At 43.5% G+C, this 25,752-nt stretch overlaps 2 protein-coding genes and 1 long non-coding RNA gene across 4 annotated transcripts in view; 2 read left to right on the top strand and 1 right to left on the bottom strand.

Annotated features, from left to right (window-relative positions):
* Positions 1-26: 26 nt before the first annotated feature.
* On the top strand, positions 27-3,001 carry LOC310713425. Its single transcript, XR_014529229.1, has 2 exons — positions 27-321; positions 2,798-3,001. It is a non-coding gene; the product is annotated as an uncharacterized lncRNA (long non-coding RNA).
* Positions 2,739-16,420, bottom strand: MTERF3 (mitochondrial transcription termination factor 3). Of its 2 annotated transcripts, none has more exons than XM_083517360.1 (8): positions 16,241-16,420; positions 13,354-13,694; positions 11,894-12,046; positions 10,744-10,933; positions 6,165-6,312; positions 4,336-4,407; positions 3,296-3,457; positions 2,739-2,986 (listed from the first exon to the last, which is right to left on the bottom strand). In XM_083517360.1, the coding sequence occupies exons 2-8, from the start codon at positions 13,679-13,681 to the stop codon at positions 2,792-2,794; spliced, it is 1,248 nt and encodes a 415-aa protein (XP_083373486.1). In that variant the 5' UTR covers positions 13,682-13,694; positions 16,241-16,420; the 3' UTR covers positions 2,739-2,791. The 2 variants fall into 2 exon arrangements, with proteins under 2 accessions (XP_083373486.1, XP_083373485.1); XM_083517359.1 differs by lacking the exon at positions 16,241-16,420 and adding an exon at positions 14,268-14,623.
* Positions 16,421-16,587: 167 nt separating this feature from the next.
* PTDSS1 (phosphatidylserine synthase 1) overlaps positions 16,588-25,752 on the top strand; it is a 38,222-nt gene continuing 29,057 nt past the window's right edge. The window contains exons 1-2 of the mRNA XM_083517317.1: positions 16,588-16,847; positions 23,921-24,012. Of these exons, the coding sequence (XP_083373443.1) occupies positions 16,669-16,847; positions 23,921-24,012 (271 nt within the window). The 5' untranslated portion in view covers positions 16,588-16,668. The remainder of the gene's footprint in view (positions 16,848-23,920; positions 24,013-25,752) is intronic.

Here is a 25,752-nt window from a genome sequence, read left to right as displayed (position 1 = left end):
TCACGTGGGTTGCGCGCGCCTGTGCGTCCCTACTCGGCGGCTGGACCATAGACTCTTTAAAAAGAAGACGCGTGGGATGTGATTTTCTGTTGCGTGGAGCGTGCGCTTCCTGGTTCGTTCTGACGTTCAGAAAACGTGAGAGGCTCCGTGGACCCCATGGAAACAAGCGTCGCAACTGGAGAATATCAGCCGTGGTGGAGCTTCTCTGCGCGGCAGGCTTTATTAGGCCCCAGTCCACGCCCCATAAATCGTGGCCACCTGCCTCACACCTCGAAAGGGCAGGTGCAGATGTAGGTGGAAAGGAGCAATGGGAGTTTGAAGGTGATGGCGGAGGAAGGAAGGAAACTTAGGTGTCGATTTGATTCTGGCTATAGTTCGACCGCATGCACAGCTTCTTTGGAAACAGCGTATTTGGCCAACTCTGCATTTCACCTTCCAAATACTGCGCCGCAAACCACTGGTTGGAGCCCTGCCTACAAAGAGAACCACCCAGTTCCCCATAAACAGTTTCCGATAGGGCTTTGTTTTCTTAGCTGTAGTTACTATGCAGCTATGTTTTTACCAAACAAAAAAACCCAAATAAGAATCAAGCTACACTGAGAAAAATGATAATAAAGTGTAGCATTTTAAAAATCAAGAAATCCAATAGCTTACTATTTCCCTGTGCTGTTAAATAAAATTGGAGGAACTCCAGTAAATGATGAGGGTGGGGTGAGATTGCAGTGCCATTAATGCACTCCTAACACCAGGGGTTGAATGCTTGAAATAAGGAGTGGTGTGCTACATACCCAAAAATGTTCCTAGAATAAGCACCCAGTAAGAAGACCCATAACAAAAGCTGATGCTGGTAAAAAATTAATGAAGGAAATGAGCACACTGAAAAAGCCATTCATCTGTGGGTCTTATCCATTGCCTTTCTTCATTGCTAATATAAAAGTAAGGCCTTTGATTGGTAAATTCTCCTGTTGCATTCCAGAAGACTATTAATTCCATACCTGAATATTAACTCCCTTTTTTGGAGCTAACTTTCACAACCATATTAATAGTTATTAACTGGAACTGCTGAACCTTGTTAGGTTCAACTTACATTTCCCAACCCACTTGTAAAATGCAATGTCTCTCACCACCTTACAGTTCTCAAAAAATATAAACATAGGAAATAGCTCAATGTGTTTCATGTGCACGCTTGGCATCATCGAGAAAAGTGTGGAAACAAGACTTATTTTCTGAGTTGGACTGCCACTCCTTTAAATGAATATTGCCAAGTACAGAACTGACTAGCATGGCAAGGAACAGAAATTATGTACTGGTCCTTAGAATGTGCTATGCAACCAGTTTTGTGGTTATACAGCAGTACTACTGGCACACAAAAGACACAAAGCCCTGAAATAAGATTTGTAAAATAGCTGATAAATAGAAAGCCTGGCCAATTGCCATGGCATGACCTATAATTAAGATGGCCATAGTTACTGATATTAACTACAGATTTGGGGCCATAGTAATACTAATACTGACCCATTAGCATTAGTCTGCCAAAAATCAAAAAGCCTCTTAACAAAATGTAGTGAGGGTTCCAGTTACTCCTTTTTATCCCCCTTGATTTCTATGGGCAGCTCTCACTTCTATTACTGGGAACATTTAAAAATATATTCTGAGTGTGAACTGGGACATGGCCTATCCAGACAATGAGGTGGCTCTTTCTACTTTTTAAATTAAGTTTTTATTTCTCTGGCCCCCTTTTGCAGCCACTCCTTTCCATTCCCCACTGATCTGGTTTTCATGTGGTGGTTTTTTTTTTGGCTGTCAACATTTTGTGAGCAGCTCATATTGGACTGGATAGCTAAGTTGGTTAGTGTGACGCTGATACTGCCAAGGTTGCAGTATGGGACAGCTGCATATCCCTGCATCACAGGGGGCTGGACTAGATGACCCTCAGGTCCCTTACAACTCTACGATTCCAAGACTAAGCAGCACTATTACTATGGCCAAGTAGAATGAACATTGGCCTTCAAGTCAAAATTATATATGTATTTTTAAATTAGCCAGTCAATGTATTTTTTCAAAAAATGATGTGTTGTGTTTTTAACACTGCACATTGTCATGACATTTCATGATATGGCAGAATAGAAATACTTTTATAATTATCCTTCTGATTGGTTTGTGGCAATATCTACCTTTTACAAATAGTCATACCTCGGGTTACAGACGCTTCAGGTTGTGCGTTTTCAGATTGCGCGCCATGCCAAACCCGGAAGTACTGGAATGGGTTACTTCCGGGTTTCGGTGCTCATGCATGTGTAGAGGCACAAAATCACGCTTTGCGCATGCGCAGAAGTGCCGAATCGTGACCCGCGCATTCGCAGACGCGGCACATTGCAAATGTGCCTCCCGCACGGATCACATTCGCAACCTGAGCGTCCACTGTACTATATCTGTGCTGGGCTGAACTCTGTGCACCTATATATTAGTTGTGCCCTCTTCTAAATAAGTTTGTATTTTTTAAAGGATTTTTTATTGGTTTTCATAACCATATACCAAAACGTAACAGAAAAAACCTCCAACAAATTCCCTCCCTCTCTTTCTCACCAGCAAGTCGGTAAGTATTATTGTCTTTATTCTGGGTCTTCTTTTGGTATTTTGTCAGCAGTACAAAATATGCCTGTTTGTATATTTTTAAGATGTAGAATTAGATGTAGGTTTTCTCAACGAAGTTGTCATTTTTGCCACAAAATATGCAATTAAGAAAAACATCTTCAGATTTATTTTATTAACAAAGTTTTTTTCTTTTCTTTTACAGTGTTTTCAAGAAAATGCAGAAGTCTTCTTTTTCTGCTTTGGCAACTTCTGTGCAGAACACATCATCTGGCAGGGATACCAGTTTTTCTAAGGAGATATAATTGGGCTGTTTTGGATCATATTGTGCTCTTCCAATGAATTTAAGAAACATGTGTCTTTCTTTGATTCGCAGCAGCTTTGAATTAAAAACCTGAAATGAAAACAAGATCAATGCTAATCACGGAAATTGCCAAGAGTGCCCTCCTATGTACACTTACTTGCTAGTAAGACATATTGAAAACAGTAGGAATAACCTATTGGCTCAAACCTGCCCACATTTACTATGTGGCATTTAAGGCTAACAATCATATCTGCAAATTGATGCCATTCTACAATATATTAACCTAGGCCTTTCCATCACACAGTTTGTAGACTACAGGACTTTCCCTTCAATACAGTTCCCAGTTTTCAAACTTCTTCCTATGACTGCAGTTAACTAGGTAGCATCCAAGAGTCTCACCTGAGGAAAATGAACCATCACGCTGTGGGGAATGCCCATGACGTTGTGCACGTAGTCAAAGATCTCCGTTAGCTTCCTTTTGCTTATACCTAAATTCTTGGGGATTCTGTGTGCAATATGCCGAATTTCATTCTTACTAAAACCAAGTTCCAGCTCATACACCTGAAAAAGAGTGATTGTGATGAAGTCGGCTAATGTAGCTTAAAACCGGGAAAGAGGGAAATATGTTGATAAGTGATGAGACACAGGAGACTTCTTTTTATTGTATTGTAGGTTGAAAACTTGCAATAAAATTTCAGGTAAAAAAAATGAGAGGCACTTCTGTAGCAACCTGGAAGCTGCTCAGGCAGCTTATAAAAAAAGAAGCAGCACAAGCACGAAGCCCCCATCACATTTGTGCAAACTGCCAGGCATGAAGTATTGTCCATAGTCTCATACTTACGAGGCCACCACAATTCTTTTCCATAAAGCCTGAAGTCCTCTCTTGTACTAGAGGAACACGCATAACTACTAAATTATATTGGAAGTCTAAAATTGCCATTTTTACTCACGAAAAAGTTCTAATGATCCCTGCTTGTGCCTAAGTCTTTAAAATGCCATTTTGTCATTTGTCCCTTCAAAAACCCAAATAAAATGGCACAAGGAGTTTGGGGGGATACTTTGATGACCCTTAGGATCTCATGTCACATACGGTGAAGGAGCATCACTGAGCTGACTCATGCCTCCTCATTCCACTGATTGATGCTTTCCGTCATCAAGAGACACCCTAACTGAATCAGAGTTCCAGTGCTTGAGCAAAGGAACCAGCGGCAACCCTTCTCTCGGATTCCAGCATCCACTTTGATAACGTTTTTAAGTAGCAGATTATAAGACCAAGTTATTATTCACACTCCTTTCGCTACCTGACAAGTGTTAAGTAGTCCTGCCGTCTGCACAACCCTATTTAGGCTGCTGTACTTCTTATATTTCCTGTTACATCTCTTAAAGCTTTTCTAAGAGCTTAAATGGCTAACTACTCTTAAGATACTATCCTAACTTACCTTCAGATTTTCTTTAATAGGCTCAAGACTGCCAGTCAGTAACCTTGGAAGACGAGTTACTACATCTCTGGTCTGTATTTTAAATACAAGGAAGGAAAAAATAATAGTAAGTAAAGTAATGTGTATTAGATAATATCTGCTTAAGATAAAATCAATCTGTATTTGCATTTCTTTACCAGACATTTTTTAAACAGCACTGTATTATTCTATTTGAAAAGTTGTACATTTTCTACTGGGTGAGCAAAAGGCCCTCAATATGTGGCATTTTTCCTGCACAGGGGTATTTTCCCTGCACATGTGGCATTTTCCCTGCACAATAATGTGTGAAGAGACTTATTTATTCTAACATGATTACAGTCAAACTTCTACTTACGTCCACCTCCGCTTGCGTTCATTTTGCCCAAGGTCTGTGGCAAACCCGGAAGTATCCGGTGGGGTTGCCGCCATTCGCGCATGTGCATGAGCGGCGATCGCCGTTCACACATGTGCAGAAGTGGGCAATCGCCACCCGCACCTGTACACCACAGCGCCTCTCCCAGCGACCCGTTTCGACCTCTGGACGGACTTCCGGAATGGATTATGGTCGCAGGTAGAGGTTCCACTGTACATGCAATCTTGGGCAGGTCACTATTGGAGCAATGCTATTCACCTCTCCGCTGAAGTAAGCCCCACTCTTCAATAGGACATACTCCTGCGTGTGTACAGTATTTCAGCCTGTGTCTCAGGATCAATGAATATATGAATATCTTTCCTTCATGTATATACTTTAGGGTACTGCATGCGTCAGGGGTCGCAAAGTGCCCACTTCACAGCCAGAGGGAGCAGAAGATAAGCCCTGCAGTGCTTGGTAGAAGTCTTTCTCTTTTTTTGCTTTGTTTCATGGTCTCTGACCAAGGATAAACTGAAAGATCACCCAAGCCAGTGATGCCACTAATTAATGGAAGCCCAAATTAAGGAACAGATCCAGCCTGGGTGACTCTACACAGAGTTTCACCCTTCATGCTGCCTGGAAAAATGTATCCTGAGGATCCAGCCACCACAGGGAAAGGCTTGAGTGGGGTGGAAGGAGTGCTGGTGTGTTCAGACAGCTTCCCTAAGGCTGGCTCCACTCGCCTAAAAGCCTCAGCTCTGTAAGCAGAAACACCAAAGCTACTTTCTGGAGTTCTGTTTGGGATTGTATGGTTTTTGGCTCTGCCCAGTCTTGGGTTGCTGTTGACCGCCTTCCACTGTTTGCGTTGTGGGTGGGGTATGGCAGCTTTAGGGAACATCAGGTTTAACTCCTCTTTAACTAGCCACAGAAGATCCCAGCACCCTCTCAACATTCTGGGGTCCTGGGGCTACTTTTAAGATACGTTCTACCACAGGCCAGCCACATACGCTGCACCCATGATAAGCGTGTGGATTTGATAAAACAATTTCAAAAAGGCTTTTGTAGGACAAGTTCTCAACATATTGTGTAGCTCAAGCATGGCCAAACTTGGCCCTCCAGTTTTTTTGGGGACTACAACTCCCATCATCCCTCGCTAATAGGACCAGTGGTCAGGGATGGTGGGAATTGTAGTCCCAAAACATCTGGAGGGCCAAGTTTGGCCATGCCTGGTGTAGCTGAACCTCCATTCTGTGATCATGTTGACTGAAATTCCAAGTCAATTATTCATCTGTTGTATACTTTATATATGGTTCTAAGAAGATAATAGTATTTTAGAAGCAGTATTTTAGGTCCCTGTAATGCGAGAGATATTAGCTACCTGCTTGTGGAGTTTGTTTAGTTATTTTAACAATAGGCTCTCTCCCCCAATCACCACGACCCAAGTGAAAACAGAAGGCACCTTTTGTGAATTGAGTCCAAGTTCTTTTTGGAAGAAACCCAGCCTATTATCCAGTCTTTCCACAGAAAAGAGGAGTAAATATGGAGCCCCTGAGACCATCTGTGCAATTGCTTCCTTGCTGAATTTTTTTGATGTTAGATAAGCTACCCTGGAAGAGAGAAAGATCCAAATTAAAGTGAGGGAAATAAGAAAGGCCATCATTTATCCAGCTCTGCCAGTTCCTCAGCAGTATGTTTCAAAATGACGGATGTTTTAATAATATTAACAAGCAAAGCTGCCAAGAAGAAGGGTGGAAAAGTCTGCAGGTATGACAAAAGCAAAATACCATGATTTCCAATTAACGTCAAAGAAAATAAACACTCTTGGTGCAAAATATTTTACGCCTGGATTAATTTAATGATTTCCAGCTGTATTTAAACAAAAATTATGTCAATACCAGCCCATGATCTTATTATCCAAAATGGCTTGCACTGAAAGAAATGTCCACTTTCACAATCAAAACTGGCAATTTAATGAAGGTGATCTGATGAACTAAAGGGCATCTTTAGAAGAAGAAAAAAGTAACCACAGGAACAATCCTAAACATCTACATCCTACACTGACATACAGGTGAAGGAGGGAAGCAAATCAGGTTAGATGCCACTACTGTCAATGCTGCCTGCTAAAGACTAGGCCCTTAAAGGCTATGATATGCCTATTTAATCGGAGGGATATAATCCTAGGTTCCCTACCACAGTATACTCCTCTTAGCCGTGTCTTTTTGTTTCCACTGAGAAGGTGAAGGGAGCTGAATGGAACTAGTTGTACGTTGTGAAATTCTCCCTGTAACCAGGGAGAAGGGGAGCCACAGAGGCAAGATAATGTGAGCTGAGTGGCAGAACATCTGCCTTGAACGCAGAAGGTACCAATTTCAACCCCTAGTACATCCAGGTCAAGCTGGGAGAGACTGCCTATCTGAAACCCTGGAGAGCTGCTGCCATTCAGTACTGATAATACTGAGAGCAAGATGGATAAATGGTCTGGCTCAGTTATAAGGCAGCTTCCTATGATTTGTTCCCTCCGACCAGCAGAGGGTAACCTTTTGCAGCCCAAGGGCCACATTGCCTTATGGGAAACCTTCTGCAGGCTGTGTATCAGTGGTGGGCAAGGCCAGAGGCAAAAAGTGGATGCAGCAATCCATGCAACTCTTACTTGTGTATAGTAGGGTACATGATAGCTCAGTTGGTAGAGCATGAAACTCTTAATCTCAGGGCTGTGGGTTCAAGCCCCATGTTGGGCAAATGATTCCTGCATTGCAGGGGATTGGAATAGATGACCCTTGTGGTCTTTACAATTCTAGCATTCTATGGTTATATAGTAGGCTACTTTCCAGCGATCTAAAAATCAGTGGTTTGCATTTACAACTGATGCCTCTTCATTCAGGCAAGCAAGAAATATTTCCCAGTTCAAAGACACATTCTAAGCAGGGCAAAATCACTCCACGAAGAGCAGAAACAGTGAGGAATGTGTCCTATGGAGAGTCCTGAGGGCCAGATACAGAGAACTCTGGAGGGCACAACCAGCCCCTAGGCCTGAGGCACGCCCCCTCCCGCCTCAGACCATCTTAACGTTATGCTCAGATTGTGAGCCCCTTTATGGACAGAGACAGAAATATTGGCAAAATTTATATTAGGTACCCTTACCCCATGGGATACAAACCAAATCAAATATAGTAACACCTATTAATTTAAGGAGGGACACAGGTAAAACCTCAGCGCCTAGGACTTGCCGATCGTATAGTCGGCGGTTCGAATCCCCGCGGCGGGGTGAGCTCCCGTCGTTCAGTCCCAGCTCCTGCCCACCTAGCAGTTCAAAAGCACTCTTAAGTGCAAGTAGATAAATAGGTACCGCTTTATAGCGGGAAGGTAAACGGCATTTCCGTGTGCTGCACTGGAGCAGGCTCGCCAGAGCAGCTTCGTCACGCTGACCACGTGACCCGGTAGTGTCTCCAGACAGCGCTGGCCCCCGGCCTCTTAAGCGAGATGGGCGCACAACCCCAGAGTCGGACACGACTGGACCGTACGGGCAAGGGTACCTTTACCTATTAATTTAAGGGGTTTATTTCAGATAGGACAGAGCTGCATATTTAAGAAATTTGTACCCTGCTTTTCTCCGTATGTCTCAAAGCAGCTTACAAAAGACGAAGTACAGAATAAAGCATACGTCATTGGTGGCTCAGTCACAAGACTAGGAAGCCTGTGCACATCTAACTAGGAGCATAGTGCCTAGAGACATACATTGAGTTAGGCAATGCTAAACAAGTTATTTTCAGTGTAGTCTACCAGCTGTTGCTTCAGCCCAGGTTTACAAAATACCACATCCTGCTTCTATTGCATCAGCGTATGCTGCCGCTACAGGAAGATACAAAACATTTGCTACTACTGCATCTACTTATCTAAAAAGCTATCTGAGTTTAGGCAAACATCATTTAGGGTCTGTTATCACAGGAGCAAGAAAGGCCCCTTCTGAAACCCTGGCAGGATGGCTGTTGCCAGTCCATGAAGACAATACTGAGGTAGATGGACCAATGGTATGAGCTGGTATAAGGCAGATTCCGCTGATCCTAACTTTAACTATTAATTTGGTAGGTAACAGACGTGAACACATTTTGCAGCCGCACCAGTACAACTGCACCCTAGATTTTAAACATGTGCTGATGCCCCAAATGTCTAAACCCAGCCAATTTTGAATCCTTTTTTCCTGTTAATTGCATTCTATGTTCTGGAGAGGCATGCAGGAACTACAACAAAACAGAGCATTGTGGAGTGCTCCTCTTCAGGGTTCCACCCACCATTGTCTTCTTTTGAGATATTCCATTATATTCCCCTGACTCCTCTCCCTTCAACAGTCACCTAACATTTCATGGCCACTAAGTAGAGTAGACTCATTCCTTAGTAGGGCCTTTTCAGGGTTTCCCACCCCAGTTTTTCCCCACCCTTGAATAATTTTTGTTCTTCTGCAGATCTTGGGGTTCACCCAAGCCTGTAAACACTTCTGTCATGCACAGGTATGGTACCCTTTAGGCTACATAAAGATGCACACTTGAAAAATGTTTCATGATTAGTGTACATATTTATGAAAAGATCGTATTGATGCCTCATTTTTAAGAGCCATCATTTCACTGCTCTAGACTGTCTGGGCAAGTTATTGTGTGAGGCCTATGCTGGGTCAATACAATTACTCAACCTGTCTGGTACATAAAGCTTTTTATTGCTCAGCTTTGCATTCTCTCTCTGAAGCGGATACTGGCAATTGCAAAAATGACACTTTTACTTTAGACAAATAGATCTATGCTCCTGTTCATTCTGTTTTAGCTGCATTATGTTTAGAATGAAGGTGCTGTGGTCTAAATCACAGAGCCTAGGGCTTCCTGATCAGAAGGATGGCAGTTTGAATCCCTGCGACGGGGTGAGCTCCCATTGCTTGGTCCCAGCTCCTGCCAACCTAGCAGTTCAAAAGCACGTCAAAGTGCAAGTAGATAAATAGGTACTACTCCAGCGGGAAGCTAAATGGCGTTTCCGTGCACTGCTCTAGTTTGCCAGAAGCGGCTTAGTGATGCTGGCCACATGACCCGGAAGCTGTCTGCGGATAAACGCCGGCTCCCTCGGCATGTAAAGCGAGATGAGCGCCGCAACCCCAGAGTTGTCCACGACTGGACTTAACGGTCAGGGGTCCCTTTACCTTTATCTATGTTTAGGATGTACTGCCTTAATAGGCTGAAATCTTCTGTTCATCAGACTGAACAGTGTGGGTGTCTTTCAACCAGAACAGTCAATTAATAACAAGCCTTCAAGAGGAAGGGTGAAACAGGAGAAATGCATTTCTAACCAACTTCCTACTTTCCCCATTTATTTTCTACCACTCCACCCTGCCCAACAGCCTCTGGGAATAATTCCAATGACAAAGAATGTTTGAATTTTAATTCCACTCCCACAACACTATTTTTTGTGTAGCTGCCCCTACACCTAGGTTCATGTTTACAACACAAGATTATTTCTAATCCTCCTTACTTGAGAAAGCTGTCCTTTAGCTTAGCTGGTGTCTACATAAAGCTAAACTGTTCTGACAACGGCCATGTTCAGAAGAATGTCTGGAACAAAATTCTGCAGTTATGATTCTAAATACTTTGCTATTTCTGTTGAAAACAGACCAAGTATCTCCCACGCCCAGCTTCAGAAAATGTCCCAATGAAAGCAAAACCTATGTATGAAAAAGGTTTGCTCATTTTGGGACTCCATTTGGAAATAATCATTTTCAATAATGGAGTCTGACCACCTTCTGGATAGCATAATCAGCATCTGCTGGTGCTGAACACTTGAAATTGTGGAATAGGATCACCAGCAATCCTTCCCCTACTACAACATTTGAGTGAGAAGGACAGCTTAAGCAGACTGTACAAAATCCCTAAAGCAAAGTAACATATTTCAGGCATACACACACATGAAATATATGAATATTTCAGGCATGTGGCTCGATGAGAGATGATAGATAGATGAGAGAGAACAAGATAACAGATTGATGAATACAGAAGTCATTTTACCTTGTCTTTAGATCTTCCACTTCTTCTCTGAAAATATAGGGATTTCTTGTGATAAATGGCCCAAGCTGCTTATCTTCCAAGCCAACATCCTTGAGAAACAGGATGATGTTTTTTATATCTTTTTCAAAGTCCAACTTGAGAAGTAGCTGGCCTGCAGCTGAACGTTTTTCCACTTTGGACAAATCAACTCCTGTAGCACATTCAAACATAAATTTAGTGGGATGCTTAATGAAAAATTCTGGATTTCTAATAGTGTAAGAATGTACAAGTTCACGCAAAGCGTCTTTAATGCTTTTTTATGGTATGTAGCAATGTTATCTAGTGCTGCCAAAAGGAGCTATGATACAGCAGCTATGTACTACTGAGGATAATGGCAGAATGGACTCAAAGGCTGCCCTCAAGTTTTTACTTACTGGGGTTTTAAAATCTGCAACAAACAATCATATAATTGTGGACTGATTGAATGGGTTGGTTTCACTCTCTAGAACAATTCTCTGTGGCTCTCCGTATGTTGTGGGACCATAATTTCCATCATTCTCAACTACTGGCCATGCTGGCTGGAGCTGATGGGATTTGGAGTCCCTGCCTGGAGAGCCATGCATTTCTCATCCCTGTTCCAGATGAAGCCATTCAGAAAAATGCTGTCATAGGCATCTTGCAATTCAACATAGTACTTTTGCAAACCTGAAGCTGCAAATCTTAAGGTCCACGTAGCTAAAATGAAGCCGTTCTAAGCAAGTTCTCATTTTTCACCGATTCCTCACAGTTCACACCGACCTGCTTCCTGCCCTTGAAAAACGTGAAAGATGCTTTTGCAGTGCTTTGCATTTTCCTATCCGCACTATACCCTTCTTGCTTTGTGGTCTATATTTTTGAATACAGGGATAGCCAACATGGTGCTTGGACCGCAACTGCCCAAGCACTATGATCAGTGATGATGGGAGCTGCAGGTTCAACATCTGAAGGGCACGGCTACCTCTGCTCTATACATTCTGCTGCTATCATGCTGTGCATGCAAAACCATTTTTTGCCATTTTACTGTATCAAAAGCAAATAATGACTTTGTATGCACAGCATCATGATCTAGGAAGAGAAGGCTGAAGAGTCTTTAGCATATCTTGAAGAACCTGCCTGGTACAGCTATGCTTACCTAAAAGCACCAGCTTCTGCAGTGTTTCTGAATGATCGACATAATCTTGAAGCGTGAACGATTCAAAAGGAAGTGGTGGCTCAGCCCTGATCTGAAGAGCCTCATCTTCCGAAACTTCCTCCAAAGGGGATGATGGCAAAGTGTCTTCTAATCCTGAAGGTCGTTAAGGAAAAAGAACCATTGAGAAAACAACAGATATAACATTTTCTCTCTCCCTCTGTGTGCGGCGTTTACCTTCACAGAGGCCAGTGGGAATATAATTCCACTAATTCAGGGAAGGGAAATTTCACAATTTAAATTTAGAGCTGGAGTGATTATCAGCTTTCTGACAGTGAGATCTTCTGCTATGCAACAGTTACCGAGAAAAAATGAGCATAAGGACAGAAAATAGACACTGAACTGGGAATGGGTTAAGTTACTGTCACATTATTTCATTATTGTGGACAATTCACAAGTGTTCACTGATCCTATTGTTCCCGTTTGTCTCACTTTCAATAGCAACTGCGATGTTACTGTTCAAAGTAACAGAAGAATAACAACAGCAGGTGGAGCCCTGAGGCAGACAATGCATAGCTATTGAGGAATCCTATCCTATGTATTCCAAACAGGGATGGGTGTATCTGCCATTTTCAATTTCTCTCAGTTTCTCATTTTCCAATCTTAATTAAGTCCCCTGTATTTCCGTATCAGTTTGCTTTTTTTAAAAAAAGTCCTCATGATAATACACATTGTTATATACAATTATGCCTAACTATACACATTTCTGCAAAGGAATGCTGCCTAATATATCATTATTTCCCCCTATATAAGCATTTATACACCCTTTGCGATACGATATCTTTATTGTCATTGTACCTTGGGGAACAATGAAATTGAATATGCACTTCTGTACACATTATTTGACAGGAGAACTGCATTTCAAAATTTAGAGAAGGACGGTGTGAGGAAGGACTGTGTTTCGGTTCATGTATTGTTTCAGAAAGTACAAATTAATTATGTTCACCTAAAGGCGAATTGAATCAAATTCCGCCCCCTCCCATCCCTGATTCTAGAAGGGTAGCAGACTATAATATAAAGGTGAACATTTAGAATGCTGGTGGGCAAGGGACAAAAATCACAGGGACTGTTGTGCTGCTGTGACCTAAGCCATGGTTGGCTTAGCATTACATTTCAAACCTGGGCCCATGGTTTGTCTCTCTCCAAACAGGCCATAAGCCATAAACCAGGATTTGGATGCAAAGCTAAGCCAAACCAAACCATGGCTTAACTCCCAGCAGTGCAGGAAGAACTGAGCCCTTAAAGACTTCACTTACAAACAATAATTTGGAAACGCAATCCAATAATTCCAAGCCTCTTTACAAGCAAGCAAGCAATGCACAAGAAATGAGGTTAAAAATCTAAATTTTAGATATGGTGTTAGGAGGGTCACAACTTTCATCCTTATTTTATTCGTTACATACCTTCTTCAAGCAATGCTTCGGTATATGAACTGGATATTATTTCAGTTTCTGGTCTGTTAACTAAGGATGAATTATTATCTGGACTCTGATTCAGTTTAGTGCTTGAACTACAGAATCGTACATGGTTATCAAAAAGCACAGTCTTAGAGTTCTTTAACGCTACTTGACATGAGTATCTGGAAGGACAAAACAATGGCAATCCGGATTGTTGAAGAGGAAGTGTCCATGTTTTGACAGTTTGTTTTCTTAGCTGTTTTGCACTATTCACAACACTGTTTTTCTTTAGCAAGGGGCAACATCTGGATATCTGTCGAGTCAATGAAGCCATCTTAGTCAATATTCTGTCAAAATTGAGAAAGAAAATGGTCAAGGAAACATTCAAACCAATTTTGTATGCACAAAAGTTTACACAGAATTGAGCTATGCATGAACAATTAATGAATTCAATTAATATTTAAGCAGAACTGAAGTGCATTCAGTACCATTTTGCAAAAGTATTATTTCACTATGTTTACCATATAGCAAAGGTCTAAAGCATCCATCCCCAAACTGCTGCCCTCCAGATGTTGGACTACAAGTTCCATCATCCCTAAGCATTAGTCATACTGCCTGCGACTGATGGGAGATGTAGTCTAAAACATCTGGAGCATATAAAGCTGGAGAAAGCCGATATAAAACAATATAATATTACCGTCGTGCTGCATAAGTGTAGAGTAGCAATACTTTCTTGAAGATGTTTTTGGAATACTCCAACAATCTCCGAGTCCTACACAGCAGCAGGGGTCCCACTGCCAATTCTAGAGCTTCCTGGCTGCGCGACTCCTATCTTCTTGCTGTCACTACCCATTTCCCTGTCCTTTCTCAGCAACAATAGGAAGGAAAAGGAATAGCAACAGCAGCCTCCACTCACTCACCCTCCATTCCTCTGGGTGGTGATGCAGATAAGCTCCACAGCGGGTAGGAGGCAGCGGCAAGTAAATGGATACTGGCAGGAGGACATGGATCCATTCAAGAAAAAGTGCCAACTGAGGACATGAGTACCTTTAGAATTTGCCCAAACCTCCCCGCACAGAACCCCTGGAACACTGCTATACCACAGAACATAAAACAGAAGAAAATGTTAGCTTAAAATACCACAATTTTACATTATTTCAGGTTTGTATATCTCCCCGTGGGGAGTAAGAATTGACTTCAGTAGTCAAGCAAGGACACAGACACACTCTCTCTCTGGCTTGTTTATGTGCCACAAATAAATTATGAACTCTGGTACATTTAGGCTGGCTAAGATGACTTTCTGCCAGGGGACTGCCAAAAAGACAAGACTGCTTCCATCATAAGTCCCATCTGCACAGCCCCACTCCACAACCTCGGATTCACAAGTATTGTGAGGGTGGTTAAACTGGCTGGAGAGGACTGGAAAAGTTGCACCAGGATTGTGCTAAGAGCTGCTCCCTGGTATGGTATCAGGGAAGAACACGGAAAATGCTGTCTCAAAAAATCCCTAGATTTGGTTGTGATATTAATTTGAGTGTCTTTTTGTAAACTGCTGTAAGTGACTCTTGGGGTTCCAAAGAGGGGCACAACTAATCTACGTAGATAACTGCTTGCGTCAGAATTGCAGCTTTAACTTCTATGTAAATATGGACAGAATTGAGCTACACATATCCTGTTGTGCTCAATGGCCCTTGCTCTCAAGTCAGTGTGCACAGGATCCCACCTTCATTCTCCCAGCACACTGCTACATAGCCTCAAGCAGTTTATCAGGAGAAGGGCCTTAGGTCAATGGTAGAACCTTGCATGCAAAAGGCCCTAATTTCAATCCCTTGCATTCTTCAGGTGGAGCTGGGAGAGTATAGACCAGCTGCTCTCAACCTTGAGTCCCCAGATATTGTTGGGGCTATTATCTCATGCAGATGCCTAGAGACAGATAGGTGGACTGCATGTCCACAGCAGTGACCAAAGGAGAAATGACTGCTGGGAGGAGTGCAGAGAGAAGAAACTCCATGGTGTATTTGAAACCGGATGCCTTCATCTGCCCAAGCTGCAATAAAATATGTCTCTCCCATATTGGTCTGGCGCTGTACGTCTGGAACTGTTTGACTTTACCCTGATGGCGCACTCTTCCATTATCTCTCAAGACTAAATTTCAACAACCAACTAAATTTCAACAAGAACAATTTTATTATTTATACCCCGTCCATCTTATTTATACCCAGCCATTCTGGGCGGCTTACAGAATATATAAACCATAATAAAGCATCAAACATAAAAAAACTTCCCAATACAGGGCTGCCTTCAGATGTCTTCTAAAAGCTGTATGATATGATAGCTCAGTTGATAGATCATGAGACTCAGTCTCAGGGTCGTGGGTTCGACTCTCAGGCTAGGAGAAACATTCCTGCATGGGGGGGGGTGTGGATATGTGTGTGGACAAGATGACCCTCAAGGTCCCTTCCAGCTCTGCAATTCCTTGATACCATTCCCATCATCCCTGACTCCTAGGTCCTGCTAGCTAGGGGATTATAGGAGTTGTAGTCCAACCACCTCTGGGAACCCAAAGTTGAGAAAGGCTGGTGCAGACAATACTGAGCTAAATGGACCCAGCAGCCTGACTCTATATAGGGCAGGTTCCCACGTTTCTAGTTGCAAACCCCACTGAACCCAGAGACCGGGCTTTACTTCCGAGCGAAGCATGCAAACTGATTGGGGCTGAGAACCGAATCGAGATGAACCGAATCAAGAGGCCCTTCGGGGACGCAACAATAGAAGCCGCCGTTCCAAAGGGGATTCCTGGAGGGGAAGATGAACTCGGACCGGTGCTGAGTCCGCAGGGTCCAGCCCCTCGCCCTCCCCGAGGCCCGGCTCTGACAAAGCCTTCTCCGTTTACCTGGCGTCCCGCCGGCGCCGGGTTGTCCCTGTCAGGAAAGTCCCCGGCTCGCCTCAGCCATGCAGGGCCTCGCCTGCCCCGGACTCGCTGCGGCGGTCGCGCTTCCCGCTCGGGCGAAGGCCTCTGACGCGCGGGAAGGAGGCGAGGCTCCCCAGCCGGCTCCTCCCCGCGGCCTGCGGCGGCCCAGCAAGGCCCGTCCCTCCGTCGCGCCTCCTCTCCCCCCGCGTCCCCTCCTGGGGCCGCCGCGGCGCCGCTGCAGCAGCCTGGCCTGCCGCCCAGCGCGCTCCCTGCCGTCTTTCCACCCCGCGCCGGCTCCTTCGGCCGCGGTCGGGCTGAGGCGACGGGAGCGGGGCGCCCCCGCGGTGGCCGCCGGCGAGGCGAGGAGGAGGCGGAGGAAGAGGCGGAGGCGGCCGCCGGTCGGCGAGGCGATGGCGTCGTACATGGGCAGCCGGACCCTCAGTAAGGACGACGTGAACTACCGGCTTCACTTCCGCATGATCAACGAGCAGCAAGTGGAGGACATCACGCTGGAGTTCTTCTACCGGCCGCACACCATCACCCTGCTCAGCTTCACCATCCTCAGCCTCATGGCCTTCGCCTTCACCAGGTGGGAGAAAAGGGTTGGCGGGCGGGCAGCGCTGTGGGGAGCCGTGTTGCCCCGAGAGGAGAAGCTCGCTTGGGGGAGAAGAAGAAGTAGGGGCTGCGGTGGGTGGGGATGGCGACGGTCAGCCCTGCTGAGGCGGAGAAGGGCTTGGTCCGGTTCACCACCCGAATGAGGAAATCTCTCACGAGTCCTTATGTTCCTCCAGGGAAGAAAGATGGGCTGCGGGTGCCATCGGTTCTTTCTATGCACGTTTATCGAGGTGTAAGTTCCACTAAGGTGTTTTTTTTTTAAAAAAAAAAACCCTCAAAAAATTAAGCAAGTCCCCCCCACCCCTCCGTTATCTGAGAAAACACAGAATCGCAAAAAAGTACCCTTTTCCGGATGAATTTGCAAACGTGTCAAAATCAATGGAAGCAGCAGAAATTCGTTTTCCTTATTCCCCTGGTGTTTATTTGCTTACTTATTCCCCCCATCGATTAACAGTAATGGATTCTGAAAGGTATTTAAATAGGTAGCATATTCATTCATAAATGTAAATTCGTTCATTTCCCCAGATGCATCAACCCAATTGATGGATTCAAAAAGGTATGGAAGATGAATTTGTTTATAATAAAGAATTCATTCATTGGTTTCCCCAGTATACCCAATGATCAACAACCAGCCAATCAAATTGAACAAAATACAAATTGATCCCCCCCTCAGTAAACTCAGTTGATGTAATCCTTAACAGAATAAAAATGAAAACTTTAATTCCTGCTAGCGTAATATATTCCTATGTATAGAATCAGCGTTACCAGTTGCAGACTTCAATGAAATCCCTAATCCCTAAAAGTAAAGCTTTTTATGTATACAGTTAACTTGTTTGCAGTTTTTATTTATATTTATTTGTATTTATATATCTTTATAAGCCAGCGAGCATGAGCAACAAATGCTATTCAGAACAACAGCCAGCTCCAAAAGATCTGCACACCAAATGACCAGAACACACACAACATAATTGGGCAACCCCGGTCCACAGAATTTATCCCAACAAAGCACTATAAACCACCTCCAATAATGCTAAAACTAAGGCATCTGAATGCAATTATGAATTAGGATGCAGAAATCCTGCTAATGGTCCACTGCATGAAGCATGTTAAAATCAAATTAAGGGCCCATCAATAAGTCCTATGTATAGAAGACCAAGAAACCCTGGCACAATGAGTCTCTGCAGACAAAGCTGGGAAGGCAAACATAGAAAACTAATGTGTTCCTATGCCTTGCTGTTGGGCTCTTCTAAGCACTAAGGAAGGAAAGCAAGGAACCTTACAGGCCAAAGCAGCTGATTCACGTTCCTACACTTTCCATGGGGTGCAAGCTCTTCAGCGACAATGTAGCACATGTGGAGATGCCACTGCAAAGAGGAGGGAGGCTGAGGAAATCAATGCTGGTTAGAGGGGCATTACTTGTGGACCCATTGGGGTAACTGTGGTCCCTGGGGGTCTGCAGCCCACAGGTTGGGAACCATGGCTCTAGTAGACTAGGCAAGAAAGGCCTGAGAGTGAAATATGTGGAGCAGAATCAGAATGCCAAGCTAGGCATAAGAAAAATCCTTCTAACTGGCCAGCTATCTAGAAGTTCATTTAGATTCATACGTTGTTGGACATGGTAATTTAATGTATGCTCCCTTTATGTAACTTTGCAAATATGCTGGGATAGGTTTAGTAAACAGAGAACCTTCTGAAGTTTTCATTCCCCGCCCTGTTCTTGTCAAAGCATGCTTCTAGCAATTACTTCCCTCTCAAATTCATAAAGCTACTCATGGGAAATAGGTTTGTTTTTTAAGTATCTTACAGCACTAGCTGGCAGGTGTTTTGAATTGTTTCCCTAGGGCAAAGTACATCTGATACACTTCTTACAAAAGTATTGGTCACTTACTGAGCTGTCGGGCTTTCTGGATAATTTATAACTCTTCATTTATTAAATTTGAGGTGGTTTTAGGGCCCTTTCAATTTCACAAAGTTCCTACATGGAGTTGCCTTTCATATTAGAATTAGTGTCAAACTGCAGCATGTAGACCATAGCACATACGAGTTTTCCATCTCTTTATGTAGCTTTGTGTGCCAGTGGATCGCTGTCACCAATCACAGTTCCATACTATGCATAATGCAGTGAAAAAGCCATGAATGCATGTGATCTGTGCGTACACCTTTTGTACTAGTTTCAGGGCTGCTATACTATGCTAAAATGTGATGAAGTGACTATAAATAGTAGGCATCGGTTTGCAGGAGAGATGGGAGATGCTGATTAAGAACACTAATCGATGTGCATTGCCCATATAGCACCTTTCTGAAAATAGTTGAGCTGAACTGCTTCAAAAAACAACAACACAGGAGGATGTATAGACACAACTTTCAGTGCGTGGTTGCGTTATGTTGGTGTAGTTCGTTTCAATGAAGCATACATTTAAGAAGATGAGTACCTCATCAGGGTACATTGTAAGTACCGGTGATATAGAGACTCTTTCCATGAGTCTGGCTAAGACCAGCAGCTAATTGGCTCCTCTAGTCCTGGGCTGTGAACCCACATTTAAAGCACATTATCTGCCCCGCCCCCCAAATCCTGGGGACTGTAGGGTCATGGGAATTTGAGGAATGAACTAGAGTTCCCAGGATTCTTTGGAAGAAACAATGTGTTTTAAATGTATGGTGTATATACAACTCTAGAGCGTCTCAGTCAACTCCACAACCATTTTATGTGGCTTTTATAAAGAGATGATACTGTGAGCCCCTCTTCCCTGGCCCGGCTGGGACCAGCTGCATTTATTTAATTATAAAAACTATTTATATAATGCTATATCATAAAAAATAGCAAAGTGTTTACAACAGTATCTTTACGCAATAAAACCACGCAAAAATTTGAATTTGGAGACCGTCTATTTACTATTACAGGAATATATATTTTCTTAATTGCCTGCATAAGCTTGCTGACATAGAAAACTTCTCAGCAGGCATTTAAAGGTTAAAACAGAAGGCACCTGCTGAAGCTCTATTGGCAGAGGATTCCACAGGAATTAGCCGGCTTGGTTATTGTTGCTGTCAGATGAATCTTGCCAACTTGGGGGACCAGTGATGCTCCTGCAGATGATCTCAGTGATCAAGCTGGAGATGTAAGGGTTCAGGTTTCTTCCCTCACACAACTACCTCATTTATTTGCTTATTCCTTCCTCTCCCTTGCTGCCCTTTCCCTTTTGAATGCCTGTTGCTTTTCTCTGGGGGGGGGGGGAATTCAAACCTCCTTCAGAATGTTGTTGAAGGCAATTCTAGTGATATCCTTTTATGCAAATGAACTTTCCAGACCATCCTCTCTTAGTGGATTTTCACCTTTCTGGTGATAATGTGTGTTTTGATTTCTTGGATTTTACTTTATTGCTGATGTTTGGATATACGGTTCCTATGTCCTTCAGAAAGACTGTCACGGCTTCGTTGTCACTACTTGTTAGTGTTAATAATAGGGGTGGCCAATTTTGGTATGAATTTTCTGTATGAATGAAACTGGGAAAATATTTTGCTATACCTTGATTAAGTTGGGCAGGGATCTAGTGGCACAAGAATGAGTTTCCTACCTATGGCTAGAAGCAACTGGCTAAAGTGCTGGACTGGGTGGACCAATGGCAATACCCTGTAGGACACTTCTTAAAAATTGTGCCCAGATCTGCCAGTCGGCCATCCCTAGAAGCTTAGATTTAGATTTGCAAAGGACCATGGATGCCATGTAGTCCAGCCCTCTGCTTAATGCTGGATTCATCTTGCCTTCCCAGATGGGCAGCTGTCCAGCATCTGTTTAAACACCTTCTGTGAAGCAGGGCTCATTACCTCTTGAGCAAGTCTGTTCTGCTGTTGAACTGCCTGTACTTTGAGGGTGTTTTTTGACGTTTTGTCGAAATCTTGTTTCTCTCCCATTTCCACCCACTAGTTCTGGTCATGTGCTTTGGTGCTACAGAGGCCAATTCTGCTCCATTGCAACAAGTTTGCCTGATGTTTATTGTTCCAACCATTTCCCTGCCCTGATGTTTATTGTTCCAAGCCTGTGCCATGCACCACGGAATCCCTGGCAGAGAGGTTGCACGATTAAGGAACAACCAGAAGCACAAGGGTATTAGCCAAAGGCAGAGCTAGGAAGCAAAGATGTTTGCCTCATAAAGCAAATATGGAGCAGAGACGATGACGACAAATTGCTAACTTGCCAGATGAATGGTCGTTTTGACATCTAATTTGTCTCTAATTTTGGAGGCTGAGAGTGCCTAGGCTGATATTTTAAGCTAATTTACAGTATGCATTGTAATAGCACAAGACTACCCTTCCAGTCACACCTGTCTTGATGTGATGCCATGACCACATATCAAGATTATCCTCTGTTTTGATTCATCATCAGTTATGGAAGTGGAGCAGGGGAGAGTTGTTTTTCTGTAGATCAAGATGATCATCTAAGCTGATGATTTGGCCTTGAAACAGTTTGAACTGGGTTCCTCCATGCATTTCCCCACCTTCCTAAATTGCCTCATGTCCAGGTTTTTTGGTAAGCCTGAAGTTCCTGTTTCACCGTCTCCTCTGCTTCTGTGGCCCTAGAGCATATGTTGCTGAACTGCTACACCCATCATCTTTAACTGTTGGCTTTCTTGCTTCCCGGTTGGAGTGTCCTGAGGCTGCTTTCTTCTAAAACAAAGCATTAGGGAAATGTTAACCAACACCTGCGTGCAACGCTAGTTTGGCCCTGTATCACCTTTTCCGCCTCAGATTACTTACATTGGGTGCTAAACAAGGACGTGACAGAGTGAGTGTGTTAGCAGAAATTCAGAGAGGTGTTCTTAAGATGAATGCAGCCATGGTCATGACCTCTTTTAAAAAAAAAAAAATTAAAATCTTGCCTATGTCTTATGCACGTTGCTTCAAAGAGCTTCAATATGTGTCATTGTTCTATCTCTTAATGTAGCTGAGATGCCTGAACCTGTATCCCTTGGCTACTATTATAAGCATTTGGTGGCCTTCATTTCTGTGAGAATTTTCAAGGCGAAACTAAGTGCTAATGTTAATAACAGTAATAGTTTGGCTTTCTTTGAAACCCTCTATATTCTTCCTTTATCACAGCTTGAGGTGGTTTGCAAAATCATAGAACAACTATAAAGCAAAGCCAAACCTAGTGGGGAAAATATAACAACAGAAGGGGGGAAAAATCGAAATAGAATAAATCTACAGGTTGAAAGCAGTCGTCTTCTATTTTTCCTTCTTTCAAGATGTGAAACACAGATGAGAAAAGTTTTTTATTTTTATTTAAATAGAAAGCACTGGAATTCACTGCCATAGAAGATGGCATTTGGAGTGCAGTTCTTTCTGAATAAGTGTGTGAGAGCTCATAAAGATAGTCCCCATTTATAAAAAGAAATTTTATATCTTGTATACTGATTTAATGCAAAGCTGGGGTTGCTTGGAGCCACAATAATTTTCTATAGAGAAGAGCTAGGGAAGAATGTAAATTCAAGTGCTGGATTGCCCTTGCCTAACTCAATGGTAGACAGTCTTTTTGGCACATATGATGCAAATCGTCCAAAACATTATGGGGGTTGTTTATTTTACAAATTTATGAACTGCCCCATAGCCTACAAACATTGAAGCGGAGTGCAACAAGATGAAAATGATACACACAAAAAATCTAAAAAACCAATAAAGCTATTTCTACAGATGTACTATTAATATTTCACAAATGACTGGGTCATACCCCAGGGAAAGCCTTCTTATCTGAAATAACTTTTGGTAGGCACCTGAGCATTATGATACTTGGGTCTAATTTCGGCTGGTAATTGACTCCCAAGGGCTGGAGCTGTGATACTAAGAGCCCAGTTTCTAGTACAAACTGAGTGCACCTCTGTGGCATGTCTTCAGTCTCAGAAGTGCCCTGTATGAGGAACACAGTAGGTAACCTGGTCCCAAGCTGTTTAGGACTTTAAATGCTAAAAGCAAAGCCTTGAATTGAACCTAGTAGCATATTAGCAGCTAGCACAGCTCCCTCAGCAGAGGTTTTACACAGTGTCAGTGTGGGTTCAGCCCAAGGCAGGCGCCACATAGAGTGCACTGCAGTCCCATAATCCAGTCTTGAGGTTACCAGTGCCAAGACCACAGTGTCCAAACTGTTTTAGTCCAGGAATAGCCATAGCTGTCTTATCAACCAAAGCTGGTGAAAAGCAGGCTTAGCCTAGACAAAGACGTATCTGGGAGCACCCCCAGCCTGTGTATCTGTTCTTTCAAAGGAAGTGCAACCCTGTCCAGAACAGGTAACTAACCTTTCTGCCAGACGTGGGAACCTCTTTCCAACAGGGCCTCTGTCTCGTCAGGGTTTAAATTCAGTTTACTGGTCCTCATCCAGCCCTCCTGTGTACCCAGACACTGATCCAGAGGCTTCCCAGCCAGTCCTGATTCAGATGTTACAGAGAAATGGAGAAACATGTTATCAGTTTACTGGTGACACTTTGATCTAAATCTCCCAATGCTCCCAGCAGCTTCATATAGCTGTTAAATAGCATTGGGGACAGAATAGGCCCCAAAGGAACACCAATAATACAAATGCAAGGGTGCTAAAGGGCATTTCTCCTTCAGGTAGGAAAGGAATAGCTGTGAAACAGTGCCCCCACAACTCAAGCCTGCAACATATGTGGGGTGGGGGTGAGGAACTGCACCTAGAGCCAAAATGGTATATGGTCAAAATGCATTGTGTACAATGGCGGGTGGGATTGCCAAAGTCTTTTCCCTAGACGCCCACCCTCTTTAATTTTGTAAGATTCCCCCCCCCCCTAAGCTCATAATGCTGAATGAGCACAAGTCAAATGTGCAGAAGTTGTGGGCTTGACTCTGTTAGAAAGTGTTTTATTTTATGCTTTATTGCTGTGAACTACTTTGAGCTCAGTTTAGTTGTTGGGAAAGGAGCATACAAAGATTAAATCAAGCCTGCTATGTTCATTGGAATTTACTCGCAGATAAATGTGCATAAAATTGCAGCCTGAATCTCCTATGTTGTTGTTTTAATTACCAACTTTTTCTTTTTAGGGATGATTCAACCCCAGAAGACAATATTTGGAAAGGCATCCTTTGTGTGATCTTCTTCTTTCTAATCATCAGTGTTTTAGCCTTTCCGAATGGTAAGTAACTCCACAAGTATTTCTGTGCCGCTTTCCCCCCTACAACTCCTTTTGCAGATAGGAGACCAAGGTAAACATTAAGGTGCTTGGGGACTTTGGGAGCAAACTGTTTTATGAGTACTCTGGTTTAATAGTCTATTGTTTGCTCTGAGAATGGTCCGAGTCTCTCTTAGACTTTCACCTCGATAAGGAATGGTCCCTGGAAGAGCATCTTGTGCAGTGCCAAGCTGCAAAACAAGGCAGTAACATATACTCCAGAGTATACTCTTAAAAAGGAATGAAAGATGAGTCTAAATTCCGTGAGATACTAGTAGAACATATGTTCTTGGGCAACCATGCAATTGCAGTTAGTAAATAAATAAAGTCTTGCGTGCTAGAGTTTTCTTGATGGACACAGCATATGCAGTTTCAGGGTAAAAAAGGCAGCTCCCATAGAAGAGCCTTTCCCAACCTGATGCCTGCTATATAGCATGAGCCTCATAATTTCAGGGTTGTGGGTTTGAACCCCACGTTGGGCAAAAGATTCCTGCAGTGCAGGAGGGGTTGGACTAGGTGACCCTTGTGGTCTCTTACAATTCCACAATATGGTTTGGACGGTAACTGCCCTAATTTATTTACTGGCTGTGGCTGATGGAGTCCCATTTGGATGACCCCAGTTTAGGGAAAGCTGAGATAGAGCCTTTTTTGTTGTCTTCTGTTGATGTGTTTTAGTTATGTTTATATGCTTTAATTTATAAATATGCAAGTGCCTCTTGATACCCTTCCCAAAAAGGGATGTTCTTGCTTTCTCCCTTCCTGTGCTGTGGGTGCTGCTTTCCTGAAGGAGAGGTGGTAGGAAACAGCTTTCTGGGTGGGGAAGGTGTTTAACAACTTTCCCCCTACTTCCCTACTACAGCAAAAGCCAGTTTGGAACAATATTTAACAGAAATAACATGCATTTTTATTGCTATCTTAAAAAGATTTCCAATTAGGGCATTTTAAAACTGAAGCAGCTTTTTTCCATCTAAAGAAAATGAGTTTAAAATTTCTAAATCTTTTGTTCTTATGATTAGTTGTGTGAAACAATGTGAGCTGTTTCTTTGACCTCTTCAGCAAAGAAAATGAATTTTAAAAAGAAAGAGGGGGAAAAGCTACACATAATTGCATGGTAATCGAGGAGGTGCTCTGATATGGGGTGGTTAAATGCAAATAAAAGGTGTGATCACAAACATGCCTACCTGGATGTAAGCCTCCTTGCAAATCCATATGCCCCGCTCAAAATAAATACTATATTTTTCACCCTATAGGACGCACTTTTTCCCCTCCAAAAATGAAGGGAAAATCTGTGTGCGTCCTATGAGGCGAATGCAGGCTTCCGCTGAAGCCTGGAGAGCGAGAGGGGTCAGTGCGCACCGACCCCTCTCGCTCTCCAGGCTTCAGGAAGCTATCCGCAAGCCTTGGGAGCTCCGCGGGAGTTCCCGTCGGGCTGCCAAGGCTTGCGAATAGCAGCCTGCATCCCGAAGCCTGGGGCGTGCTGCACAGCGCACCCCGGGCTTCGGGCAGATATCGGGCAGCCCCACAAGCTCAGGGGACAGAGGGGAGGTGGAGCGCTGCCATCCTGCTGTTCCCTGACCTGGTTTGGAGGCTGATGCTGGGGAGAAGCATGCTTCTCCCCACTGCCAGCCCCACAAGCTCGGGGGACAGATATCCGCAAGCCTGGGGAGACCGGCGCGACTTCCCGCGGGCTCCCTAGGCTTGCGG

Source organism: Podarcis liolepis (genome assembly GCF_965112155.1).
Source record: "Podarcis liolepis genome assembly, chromosome: 8".
Lineage (NCBI taxonomy): Eukaryota > Metazoa > Chordata > Lepidosauria > Squamata > Lacertidae > Podarcis > Podarcis liolepis.
Note: the sequence above shows the minus strand (reverse complement) of the source record. Positions and strands in the feature narration are given on the sequence as shown.

Bases quoted from the DNA above. Each gene is read 5' to 3' on its own strand.
- MTERF3 (XM_083517359.1), bottom strand. From the start codon at position 14,353: ATGTCCTCCTGCCAGTATCCATTTACTTGCCGCTGCCTCCTACCCGCT. The intron at 6,313-10,743 runs GTAAAATGACTT...TCTCTCTTCCAG, and splicing joins GTGGAAGATCTAAAGACAAG to GGTAGCTTATCTAACATCAA. The intron at 2,987-3,295 runs GTGAGACTCTTG...TTTTCATTTCAG, and splicing joins TGATGGTTCATTTTCCTCAG to GTTTTTAATTCAAAGCTGCT.